The sequence below is a fragment of the Mesoplodon densirostris genome, chromosome 1 (assembly GCF_025265405.1).
Source record: "Mesoplodon densirostris isolate mMesDen1 chromosome 1, mMesDen1 primary haplotype, whole genome shotgun sequence".
Classification (NCBI taxonomy): Eukaryota; Metazoa; Chordata; class Mammalia; order Artiodactyla; family Ziphiidae; genus Mesoplodon; species Mesoplodon densirostris.
In genome coordinates, this window is record NC_082661.1 from 227,897,336 (window position 1) to 227,909,827 (window position 12,492).

General features: G+C 37.6%; 1 protein-coding gene across 2 annotated transcripts in view; it reads left to right on the forward strand.

Moving 5' to 3' along the window:
* The window catches only part of HHIP (hedgehog interacting protein), a 95,962-nt gene that overhangs the window by 68,800 nt on the left and 14,670 nt on the right, over positions 1-12,492 (forward strand). For both annotated transcript variants that reach the window (XM_060115801.1, XM_060115792.1), the window contains exon 11: positions 2,444-2,525. In XM_060115801.1, coding sequence (XP_059971784.1) covers positions 2,444-2,525 — 82 coding nt within the window. The remainder of the gene's footprint in view (positions 1-2,443; positions 2,526-12,492) is intronic.

Here is a 12,492-nt window from a genome sequence, read left to right on the forward strand (position 1 = left end):
ATCATTTTGATGAATCATTTTGATTTCCCCAGACCTTACTGCCAGTCACTCACCATCATTCATGCTATTAGCATCACCCCCATTAAAATATCCAAATATCTGTCCACACTTAATACAGTGTTGGGAGGAGAACCAAGAAATGAAGCATATACAGTTCTTACTGTCCAAAAGCCACAACATAGCGTATATTTCATAATTAAAAATAAATATACTTTCACTCTTTAATGCAAAACTCTTTGGTTTTTAATTAAGAGCCATATAAGAAAGTGAGTTAGAGCTTTCATTTTTTGAAACAAAAAGTGTTGAGAGTATTTTTTCTACGTGTGTGTGTGTTTTTAACTATAAAACTAGGATGGGTTTGTTGTAAGGACTAAATGCGGTAAACTCCATAAAGTACTTGGAATAAATATGATATTTTTAACTTACATTCCTTTGCCTTTTAACATCATTTTAATTTTTTCTGTTGTGTCTGTGTTTTTAATGTAAATCCCATAACATCCTTCCCAGAAGTGAGAAAGCAGTAGGGTGTGCTTAATACACAATAATAAAGTAGAAAAGAGAAATATAGACTAAATCAAGACCTATTTCATGAATAAGAACCAAATATAAAGGTTAAAGCCTTATAAACATATAATCATAAATACAGCTTCTAATGCCCTATTCATGTGATCAGTTCTATATATTGAATTATATGGAAGGAGTGGTAATAAACGAGAGCGGTTCTCTCCTAAGAGGGTACTCCTTCTGTTGTAGTTCATTTTCAGGAACACAGCCTGGCGTCAGGAATCAGAGACATGGAGCTGGGATTGAGCACAAGGGTCTCTCTCTCTCTCTCCCCCCAGCTATTTATTTTAATATATTTTGTTTAAAAAGCTAAATATTAAAAAGGAGTACCCAATGCCATCTGGCCTCAAATTATCAATTAACAGTAACAACTTGGTAACCAAACCTTTGAATCTTGGGTGGAATAAATCAAGATAAAACTTGCCATTCCACACTCATTCTACAACTATTTATTGAGCACCTATTCTGTGCAAAGCTCTACTCTAGGAGTTGGGGATACAGGAGCAGATAAAGAGGTAACAATCTAAACTGTTTTCATGAAATTTACATCCTAAAGGAGGACAATAAAAATAATTTTTTTTTTTTTTTTTTTTTTTTTTTTTTTTTTTGCGGTATGCGGGCCTCTCACTGTTGTGGCCTCCCCCGCTGCGGAGCACAGGCTCCGGACGCGCAGGCTCCGGACGCGCAGGCTCAGCGGCCATGGCTCACGGGCCCAGCCGCTCCGCGGCATATGGGATCCTCCCAGACCGGGGCACGAACCCGTATCCCCTGCATCGGCAGGCGGACTCTCAACCACTTGCGCCACCAGGGAGGCCCTAAAAATAATTTTTAAAAAATATATTGTAGGGCTTCCCTGGTGGCACAGTGGTTGAGAGTCCGCCTGCCAATGCAGGGGACACGGGATCATGCCCCGGTCCAGGAGGATCCCACATGCCATGGAGCAGCTGGGCCCGTGAGCCATGGCCGCTGAGCCTGCGCATCCGGAGCCTGTGCTCCGCAACGGGAGAGGCCACAACAGTGCGAGGCCCGCATACCGCAAAAAAAAAAAAAAAAAAAAAAAAAAAAAAAATATATATATATATATATATATATATATATATATATATATAGTACATTAGTTGGTAATAAGCGCTTAGGAGGAAAAATCTAGTTGTAAAGAGGGATAGAGATGGCTAAGAGTTGGGACAAGTGTACTTTTAAATAGAACAGTCAAGAAAGATGATATCTAAGCACAGACCTGAAAGGGGAACAATGCATCTAGTGGTGGTCTACTGACAGGAGCCTGAGATAGGACCTGGGACAGATGCTGAGGCAGGAGGAGCCTGGGACACCAGGGGCCTGAGACAGGAGGCTGGGACAGGAACCTGCCTTGCATGTCCAAAGTCAGGAGGTGAGGCTAGAAACATTGCAGATGGGGTCAGAGCAGTAAGGGGGAACATTGTCGGCCACTGTCAGGACTTACCTTTGCTGGGAGAGAGATTAGGTGCCATTGGAGGGTATTGAAACAGAGGAGTGTGATCCAATTTATATGATCTAACTTGCCTTTTAAGGAATCCCTGTGGCTGGTATGTTGAGAATAAACATAGAAGAATAAGAGTAGGAGCAGGGAGATCAGTTAGGAGGCTGTTGCCATCTTCCAGGTGAGAGATTAATATCTGCTCGCCCTGGAGTAATAGTGAGATGTGGGGAGAAGTGACCAGAATTTGCATGCACTCAGGCAAGTGATCTTCTGTGGATGTATGAATATATAATATATGTATATACATACACATACCTACATACACATACATACATATTATATATATATAATAATCTGCTAGGCAAAAGAAGGTAAGACTTTGTAATACTGTGAATTAACATTGTATTTCTCTCTTCATAGGTGAAGTTTACATCCTATCAAGTAGTAAAAGTATGACCCAGACTCACAATGGAAAACTCTACAAAATTGTAGATCCCAAAAGGTGAGTTTTTTTTAATATTCTGTTAAGTCAAGTAATATTCTCTTAGTTATTCCAGTGCATTCAAATTAGTGATGGAATTGCAATTAGCCCTCAACAAAATGAACATTTCCACCCTGTCCATCTGCTAAGTGCTCTCCTGAGAGACCCTCAGTTCCAGTCTCTGAGGCCTAGACTTGAACACCCTGAACTTTAAAGGCCTTATTTCGATCACGTTCATGGCATCTTTGTTGTCATCTGAAAGCAGCATTATATTTGTGGAATCAGGGTCCTCACTTAAATGTCCGAGGAGGAGCCTGATGTATGAGGCAGCGGCTTCCGCTCTCTTGCTGGAAGCAATAAACCCTCCTTCCCTTTCGAGAAAACCAGGAACATTCTGGCAGACCTTAGTATGCTTAGTACAACTTTTGTTAGGTAATCAGGATAAGTTATTTCGGCAGCTCAACATTGGAGGCTCATTTTATAACTGGATGCTCACAGCTTCTGTGACTAAACAAATGAAAACTGAAGAAATACTTTGTTATTTATTTCAGCAAAAGGAAGATGTGAATGTTTTAATCCTTTAAAGAATATAATTATCCCTCTCCTGCTCTTCTCTACCCACCCACCCAACTTCAACACACACACAACTTTCAAATTATCTTGAGTCATCACTAGTCAGTTGTTAACTTCATGGATAAAATCAGAACTCTCAGAAGCTGCTAAAATTATATACTGTCAAATAGATATTAGCCATAATTTTAGAAACAATTATTATAGGACTTAAGTATCCTCACAAATACGACTACTGTGGAATGGCAGTAGTAGTCAGACCCTAGCTTCGCCATGCTGTGAAGTTCTAATTCTTTCTATGCTAACTTAGCTTCATGAGCCCATTTGCAAATTTAAATTCCCAAACTTCAAGTCCCTTTTAGGAGAAAAAATTCCAATAATCTGAAAAGTTTACTAAGAGCATTCATTTAATTCCACTTTAAAAATATTTGTAGGTTATAAATGGTGTATGTTTTTCTGAAAAATTCACTGACTAACAAATGGAGATTTTTGTCTTTTTTCCATACCCTAAAACACTATCTGTCCTGAGAAAAATATAGGTTGACATTGGTGCTGCAGAACCAGAAGAGACCAAAAATGATCTCTCTGTGATAGAAGGCATCACATACACCCAATTATCACACAGTGATAATGACAGTTTTCCTTCTCTATTTAACAGTCCACATTTTCTTTCACAGTAAGAGAAGTACCCATCTACACACTGTAAGGGTTCTTTTCTTCCTTGAGTGTGAAACCAGTGTTCTTCTGTGAGAAGCAAAGTAATGAATGAAAAACAAAATATCAGACACTTCGGTGATTGTTGAAGGTGGCAATATTAAGAACAAAAATCAAACCAGTGTTAATTCATAAAATAGCATTCTAACGATTCAGAATGAGGTCTATGATTTCACTCAGATCTATTGCCATTAGTTTCAAAATAGCCATTGTTATTCCATTATATTTGTCAAAGTTGATGTGCTTTTGCAAGCTTTCTGGTCGTGTTATTAATTCTCACTGCTTCTCACAGAAATGTTTCTCTCTTCCTCTGGATTGTTTAGTCTGTTGGTGGTGAGTTGAGGTGAATTTTACACCTTCAGTCCATTATTAGTGTCTAATTACCAGGACTGCCATAAGGGACCTTGGCTTTGTGATCATGGGGCCTCCTCTCGTAGGGTGGTCTCAGAGTGACATACCTGAAAGGCCTGACTTCTCATTATGGTGCCTGTTTCTGGTGAGTCGTGCCATGCGTGCGGCCAGGGTTAAGATGTGTGTTTGGTTTTCAGAAGGTGGGGGGATTAACAGAGTCCCAGAGACACAGTCCTTGTACACAGGCCCAGGCATACATTTCAAAATTAAACTGAGTATAAGAAAACAAATGTTTTCATAAACATTTGTTGGAAGCCTCATGCTGTTTCGATTTGGATGCCAACGTTTGTTATTATAGTAGTTCTGCCCAGATGAGTGGAAGTTCTATATAAGCAGACACTTTTTAGTATATGTGAACGGGATTATTTTGGAAACACGAGCTAATTACTAACCTAGCTGTGTTCAGGATGTCTGCTTCAGAGCACAACTGTTTTCCTAAAATGTTTGAGGGAGAGATTGAAGAAAGAGCCTCATCAACGGAAAAAAAATAATACACAGACATTTCTTGTTACATCAAAAAAACTAACTCAAATTAAAATCTTAGATTAACTGTATTCTTGTGAAAGAGCCCCAGACTTGTTAGAATAATGTCTTCAGAATGAATTTCAAACATTCAGTTGACTCATGACTCTAAAAGAGAATAACTACAAATCATAAAATTTTTATATTCTGTATTATGTATCATAGAAGTTACATTCCTATACACCATAAGATTTATGTTTTTTCTCTTTTTTTCCTACACACACACACTCACATATAAGAAAAATGAGGGAGTTTTGAAACGATATGTAATATTCTTTGGTCATTTTGACAAAGGCAGGCGAGGTCCCAGCATTACCAGCTCAGTCTGTAAGGGCAATCTGGTCTCAGGCCATATGTTACCTAATCATTTACATAAGTTTAAAATCATTTATGGTGGGCATCCTTCTCAGAAAAGGATGGCAAGATAACCTGTTATAAAAAACAAATGCCGTTGTTTGCAATCAAAAAAAATGAAAATTCTGTGAGAATACAACCAGCTTTCTCTATGGCTTCACTAGAACTCAGGAGTTTTTAAAGGAAAAGCAGAAAAGGGAGGAATTTTGCCTCCCTGTTAGAACAGGGATACCTTCAGAAGTGGAAGAGTCTCGTTTCATGGCAGAGTGGAGTTAGGCGAATCAGTACAGTCAATCATTCAGCTTGCTGGGCCACTTTGCTGGGTCCCCCAAAGCCTCAAGTACTGGGTTCTGCATGCCCTGGTCTGGGATGCTCCTTCAGCCAGCAGATGTCAAGGCATTGAGGACAAGAGCTGGACACTCATTTCAGTCTCACTTAGTAGAGCCATCTGAAGCCTGTCAAGATGAGGAAGTCTATCCTGGCAGCATAGGCCGTCACACGGTCTTGTCTCTGAATCTTCCTTAGTGTGGATGCTGCATTGTGTCACCATACTGTGCTCCTTCGCCTGTCAGTAAAGTACAGGTAATCATTCTGCTTCTGCTTCATTTCTGTAGAGCACTGTGAAGATAAGTAAATATTGTATTTAAAGCATATGCAATTCTTTAGTACCATTGGTGTTCATTCCATGCATTCAAGAATTATTTTCAGGTGATCTCTCAACTTTTGAGGTAGTGTTAGTTTCAAAATTGGGGTTAAGGTGTCCACGGAGTTTTAAAGAGCCCTGAGTACCTAGTTTTCGAATATCCAAGTCATGTCTTAGAGGCTTGCTCTTTGTTAAATCTTTTCAGAATCACACAAACGCTCCTGAGGGATGGAGATGAAAGAATTCTAACAGAGTTTTGAACTTTCCAAGCTTTAGTTTTATAGAACACAAATATTTTCACACTACTGAAAAAGATTCTTTAATTTTTGTTTCAGATGGACTTAAACTAAATGACCTTTTCTGACCTGGAAATGTTTCCAGGGTTATTTCTCCAGGAATTCGTAAAATAGAATCATCCTTAAACATGTCAATTTAATTCCTGTGTACCCAGTCTTACTCTATTTTAACACGTTGCTTATCTGTTAACCCCCTAAGTCACACAACCCGTTCCCTTAAGAGGTCTATAAATTAACAGTGCAAATTCCCAGCTTCAGAGGTCATCTTGCAGAAATGTCCTGTCCCCATACTCTTGTGTGACCAACATCAAAAACTGCCCTCCTGTCTCCTCCCTGCCCCTCCTGTGATGACCCCACTTACTGCTCTTTGTTTATTTATTTGTTTATTTAATATCTTCATCCTACTCCTTAGTCTACTGGATGCCGGAGTGTGCTTTTTTTTTTTTTTTCTTCTCAAAAATCACTTCATGAGAGGAAATTGGTTCTGTTTATCCTTTGCATATGTCTCAGGGAGCCAGCAGGCAGCTCTGCCATCCTAAAGAAAGCCATGCATAATGGAGAAGGTTTAGCCCAATAAGCCAGTCTAGTCCCAATTCATCAGTCAAAGTTTTATGCAAGTGGCCTCCCTAGGTTGATAAATCCCCACAGTGCCTGTTGACCCAGCTGCCAAGTCCTCTTGCTGCAGGCGGTGTTTTCATGGCCACCCTGACAGTAATACAAACTGTTTAGCAGCTCCATTGACCTTTCAGCTATTAACAGGGACACAGGCTCGACGAGGGACTAGTTTTCAAACATGACAGAATTTCTTAACACTAGAGGTCATGAACAAGTATATGCCCTATAAAAATTCATTCAGCATGGTGGATTTGAAGTCTAAAAGACAAGGAAGCATGTCCACACTTTTGCTATAACTTTTCTACACTTCCAATAACTATAAAGAGTATACACTTAGGTGCCAGCTTATATTTTATTCTTAATATGCTATAGTTTACGTGGTAGTGTACAATATTTTTAGGGAACAAATCCTCCCTATGCTGTCAGATACCATCTGAAATTTTAAAGATATATTGCAAAAGAATGAGATAAGATCAAAGTCAAAACTTCTAATGACTGGATGAGCATGCATACATAATATATGGTAATGGCCTAAGTGTAACTGGAATTTTATTCATATTTTACCAAGATTTGTGTGTTTCTGTATATACGCACACAAACACCCTTAAACATACTCAGGTATTCCATACAAGGCTATGTAGAGCCATCACCTATTTCAAAATATACACAAAATTATTATACCATAATTTATGAAAAAATTTTCTCTAAACGACCATGCTATTTTAAAAGTCTATACTATAAAGCTTCTTACGCTTATATCCTATTTTCTGAAGATGTGACATATGACCACAGCATTCAAGGGAATTTTCTGCTTTATACTAATTATAGTCTTTCTTAAATTATCAGTTTTAAATGTTGGAATATCAGTTCCTAGAGTAATTGTACAGATTGCTATGAAAACTTGATTGAATTGCCACTTATAAATGGCATTTGTTAAAAAGGCATAAAATGGAGAATATGAATAATTAAAAATATATTCTTCAAAAAGAGCCTCATTTTGTTAAGAGCCTCTTAAAAGCATTTCTTTTCAATACCCATGTTTCTCCCCCACCTGGGACATGGTGGAAATCTGATATTATTAGACCTTCTGAATATCGTCTACTTTTATTGTGACAGTGTATCATCAGATGTTACAGTTCTCGAGATAAAGGCAGATTTAATCTTGCATAAAACAGCCACACAAATTTGCAAAAAGATGGTTTCTAGAGGAAGATATACTTTTTAAAGAAAAAAAAAACTACCTTAGCATCACTTTTTTACTAATTCATTTTAGTTGAGCTAAAAAAATCTGTTGCTTAAATGACTCGTTTTTGTCAACATTGACAAATGAATCAAAAGGTGTAACATCAAAATTTGGGAATTTGTCATCCTAATAGTCTTTAAAGAGAATTTAAACTGACATTTTTGTGCTATTTTAGAGGACAGAAAATGATTTCAAATTTTACTTCCCATTTAAAACATTTAGTGATATTTAAAATTTCTGCCTTCATAGAATATAAAATTAAAACACTAGTAGATCTACAGTTTTTTAAGTGGGAAAAAGATTTATTTTTTAGATGGCTTCTAAAAGAAAAATACTATAGGCTTTAAGAATTCTGAATTATGTTGTAATCAAAGTGTTACTTAAAATGTCTATTTTCCCAGTCGCAGACATTTCTTATTTAGTGTCTAACATTTTTATCAATTATGGCTTATGAATCAAGTTTTTAAGTTAAAAAAATGGTTTTAGACATAAAATTCTGAACAGAATGTGGTTCCTTCTTTATATTAGGAAACAATGGCATTGGCTTTTTATTGTACCCTAATTTTTCAGTTTTTATTTTTCTATCATATCAAAGTACAGTTATACAAGATTAAGTCATGAGATTTAATCAGTCTGCAGGTATCTTTGGCTTGTCTCCTGTGTTCAAGATATTGTATTATGTGCTATGGAGGGAGAATATACATGAGAATTTAGTCCTTTCCTCTAAGGAGCTTATTTTTATCTTAAATCAGGAGATTGCACACATTACCTAAAACATGAACAATATTATCTGAGATAAATATTGCCACTTTGGGACAACAAAATTATGCCAGAACATTGTACATTACAAATTGCCAGATAATGGTCCAGAAGGCAATGGGTAAAACTCACCATGAGTTGGCTTCTTGGTCCAGTCTGCTCTACCACGGGGGAACAAGGCCTCAGCCTGGCTGCTGTACAGGCAGAAGGAACCTTCTCAGTTGACTGTTAAAATGAGAAATAAGTGCCCACAATGAGTTTCCCTCCCCCAGGAGACATTCCTCCAGCTTTGCGTGGTTCTCTGCAGGTTTCACTCCCTCCTGAGTTCAAAGCCTCACATCCATCACCATTTTGGTTTTGTGTGCTTCAATCTCCCCTGAGCAAATCTCTCCTCCAGCTACTGCCCACCTGCTCCCTGGGCTGCCCTCTCCCAAGGTACCAAGTTTTACTTTTGCTAGTGCTTTAGTTACAGAGTTGCATGGATCTCGAGGGGTCTGTCCCAACTCTGTTTTTCCCATAAGCATTATTTTTAGTATGCGATTTTCTAGAATACAAGATTTTTCAGGAACAAGTCCACTGAATTAAAGTGCAAATGCCTATTTTTCTAATAATTGTAGTGGACCAGTTTCTGAATTAAGGACATTGCAAACATAATACAAGAAACACCTAAGGCAATTTAATAAAATTGGACTTTGTCCTTTTTTCCCTAAAAGCAGACAACCTCATCATCCGGTTTCATTAGTCATTTCTCCTAGGTTTTCCTTTTAAGGAAATACATAACTTTTCATTTCCTAATCTTCGCCTGGCAATGTATAAACTGAGGTAAGCTGATAAAGCTGAATGAAGGCGATGCACACACCCTTTTAGATACTTGTGTACAGTGGTAGTGATGTTTGGATAGGGAGATTAATAAGGCCTGAAACACAGGTGCCTGGCTCCCTTTTTCTGAAAAATGACCAGTTGAGAAGAAAGCTATGCTAGAAAAGAGTTCCAGATCATCTGGAATTAGCTGTATGAAAACTATTTCATATCTTCGTCCATGTTCTGATCTTCTAAATTTGGGAATACCAAGGTTGGCCCCGTCTCGTGAGAATAAAGTTTAATATGAAATTACTGGAAAGTGTAAGTGGTTTCATTATCTGCTTTCATTCTGGTTGCATCTTTAACCATAGAACAAAATTGAGCAGGTATTTGTGAAAGTTCTAATAATTTCATTAACACTAGGCAGTCCAACTCACAGCTCCACCAAATTGCCACTGCCTTTGTCCTCTTTGAGTTTAGCACCTACTCAACCCCAAACTGCCATATTAAAGCCAGTCGACACTATTTCTGAGTGAGCATGTGCTCAGCATTTAAATCAGAGACCTCAAAATGAAGGCAACCTTGGTCACAGAGAAAAGAGCCGAGGCCCAGCCCCACTGTTCAGCGTATTTCAGAACAGAGAAATGCAGTGATTTGAGAAATAAGATAAAGCACTGCCTTTCCCATTCTAAATTTGAATTCTAGAAATATACAGTACAAATTTAAAATGTTTAATATGACCCATAATGTATACAAGTTCAGAGGTATTCTTGAATTTGTTTTCTTTTCCTTCACTCTATATATGTTACTGAGGACATATGTAAAAAAAATTTTCTAAGCAGCTTACATATGATATAATGTCAAAGAAGGCATTCCTTAAGAATGAAATGAAAGCAAGTAGCTCTTAAAACGTTTAATTTTTTGGTATATCTCAAATGGTACTTGAAAAATATTCTTAGGAAATGTGTGTTGCTATCTCTGCAGCCACGAAGTCCTGTGAGACTGATATTGCATGGTTACACAGAAGCAGATTCCATTTTCTCTGTTCTCCAACCTGGAATAGGGTTGTATTATGAATGTATAAGATTCCTCAGAGCAAAATTGAATTTGTATGATGTTTTATCGTTTTACCAGGTACTAAAAAATGGTTATATGTAGTCAGAATCCAAAATTCTACTCCTCATGGGTAAACTGACCCTGAAAAGAGAACTGTCAACATAAGTAAGAAGCATTTAGTGAACACCCAGAATGAAGAAAATTATCCAGACTAAATGAAAAAATAGTTTGTATGTTGACCTTGGAGAAAGGCACTAAAATGAATTGTTTAAAAGATGACATAGCACTAATACACTAGTGCTCATTCCTATGCCTCAAGCTATACAAATGGGGGAAATTTCCCATTTTCTTACTTTTTTGAGGCAAAAGTGCTGAGTAATGGTTTAGGAGCAATGAGTGGTTATGGGTTATGGCTTGTATATCGAATGCTTACCGAGTGAGGAAATCCATGAAACCACAGAATCTGTGGTGGCACAGGAAGGCTGCCCCCTCATGTAGAGGCCGTACTCCATCCAATCACAAGATCCCAGAATATTCTGTACTTGGAAGCTCCTGACCACACTTATTCATGGCCCCATTAACCACTTTTGGCTGGGCATGGCCCTCATTAAGAAAGGGGCCTCTCAGACTTGAACATGCATGTGAGTCACTTGACAAACTGACTGAAGTGCAGATTCTGATTCTGTACGTCTGGGGAGGGCCTGAGAGTCTGCATTTCAGATGACCTCCTGCTGGGGCTGCTGCTCTGGGACCACACTGAGTGATGAGGATTTCGATTTATCAGTTTTTCTTACCTCATGACAATAGGGAAAAGCATGGAAGAAGAATCGTTTTGCAAAGGTTACAGTTGCAAGGGAACACTTTTCCATGTGTCCCAATGTGACTATGGATAAAGGAATAAGGGAATATCCTGGTGGTGCAGTGGTTAGGACTCCAAGCTCTCACTGCTGAGGGCCTGGGTTCAATCCCTGGTCAGGGAACTAAGATCCCACAAGACAAAAAAAAAAAAAGAATAAGACAGTTCTTACATCATGTCCTTAATCACCTCAAGCAGACTGTTGTCTATGAGAAGCTATAGAATTAGCACATCTTCTGAAATTTCCAATGAGTCAGGAGTTTTATAAAAGAGTGTTACTAAAAAAAAAAAAAAAAAAAAAAAAAAAAAAGATTATTACTCATGATCGATGTACCTTGTTTTACAATAACATGAATTTAAAATCTGAACCCCTAACAAAAATTTCAGAATGAACCCCTTTACTTTTCATAAAGGACACAATAGATCGAGTTATGTAACACTCACTCCAAAGATCAGGCCTGCTAAGACAGAATTTATCCTTGTGCTTCCGTGCAAATGCACAGAAGACTTCTCATTTATTGACTGATTCATTCACTAAGTATCATAAAATTAAAACCATTCTTTAATCCCACTACCCAGAGACATTCACTGTTGGCCTTAGCTATTCACAAAAAGTCATCACAGTATAATGTGTGTTATAAATTACTCAGGCTTCTCAACTTCCTCCTTTATTTCAAGAAAGTATCTAAAGCTTTATGCTACTACACAGAACCAGCGAACGTAGGGTTCTAAGAGAATGTCTTACATTTCTGAAAACAATGCTTTATACATTAAAAAATGTTGGGCAGTTTTCTACACTATCCCTTTAGTGTTTCATTATTTGTCATATGTAAAGGGGTTAGAAAATGTGTTTTTCTAATTTAAACTAAGTTTGAGAACTATGGGGATAACTGTCAACAAATGGGCACCATATATTCTTTATTAAAAACCTGAATATCCTCTTGGGTAAGTTTTCTATTTTGAAAGCTATCTCAGACTTCATTCAGTAGACCTAAGAGTCCAAAAGTTTAAAAAGTAATTGTTTAAAAGGAGAGCAAGACCATTTAAGTAATTTTTATTAGGCCTACATTAAGATGCTCAATTTCCCAGTGTAATAAAAATAAGAATAAAAAATGAGTTTATCTATCACAAGTATATACCCTCGATTT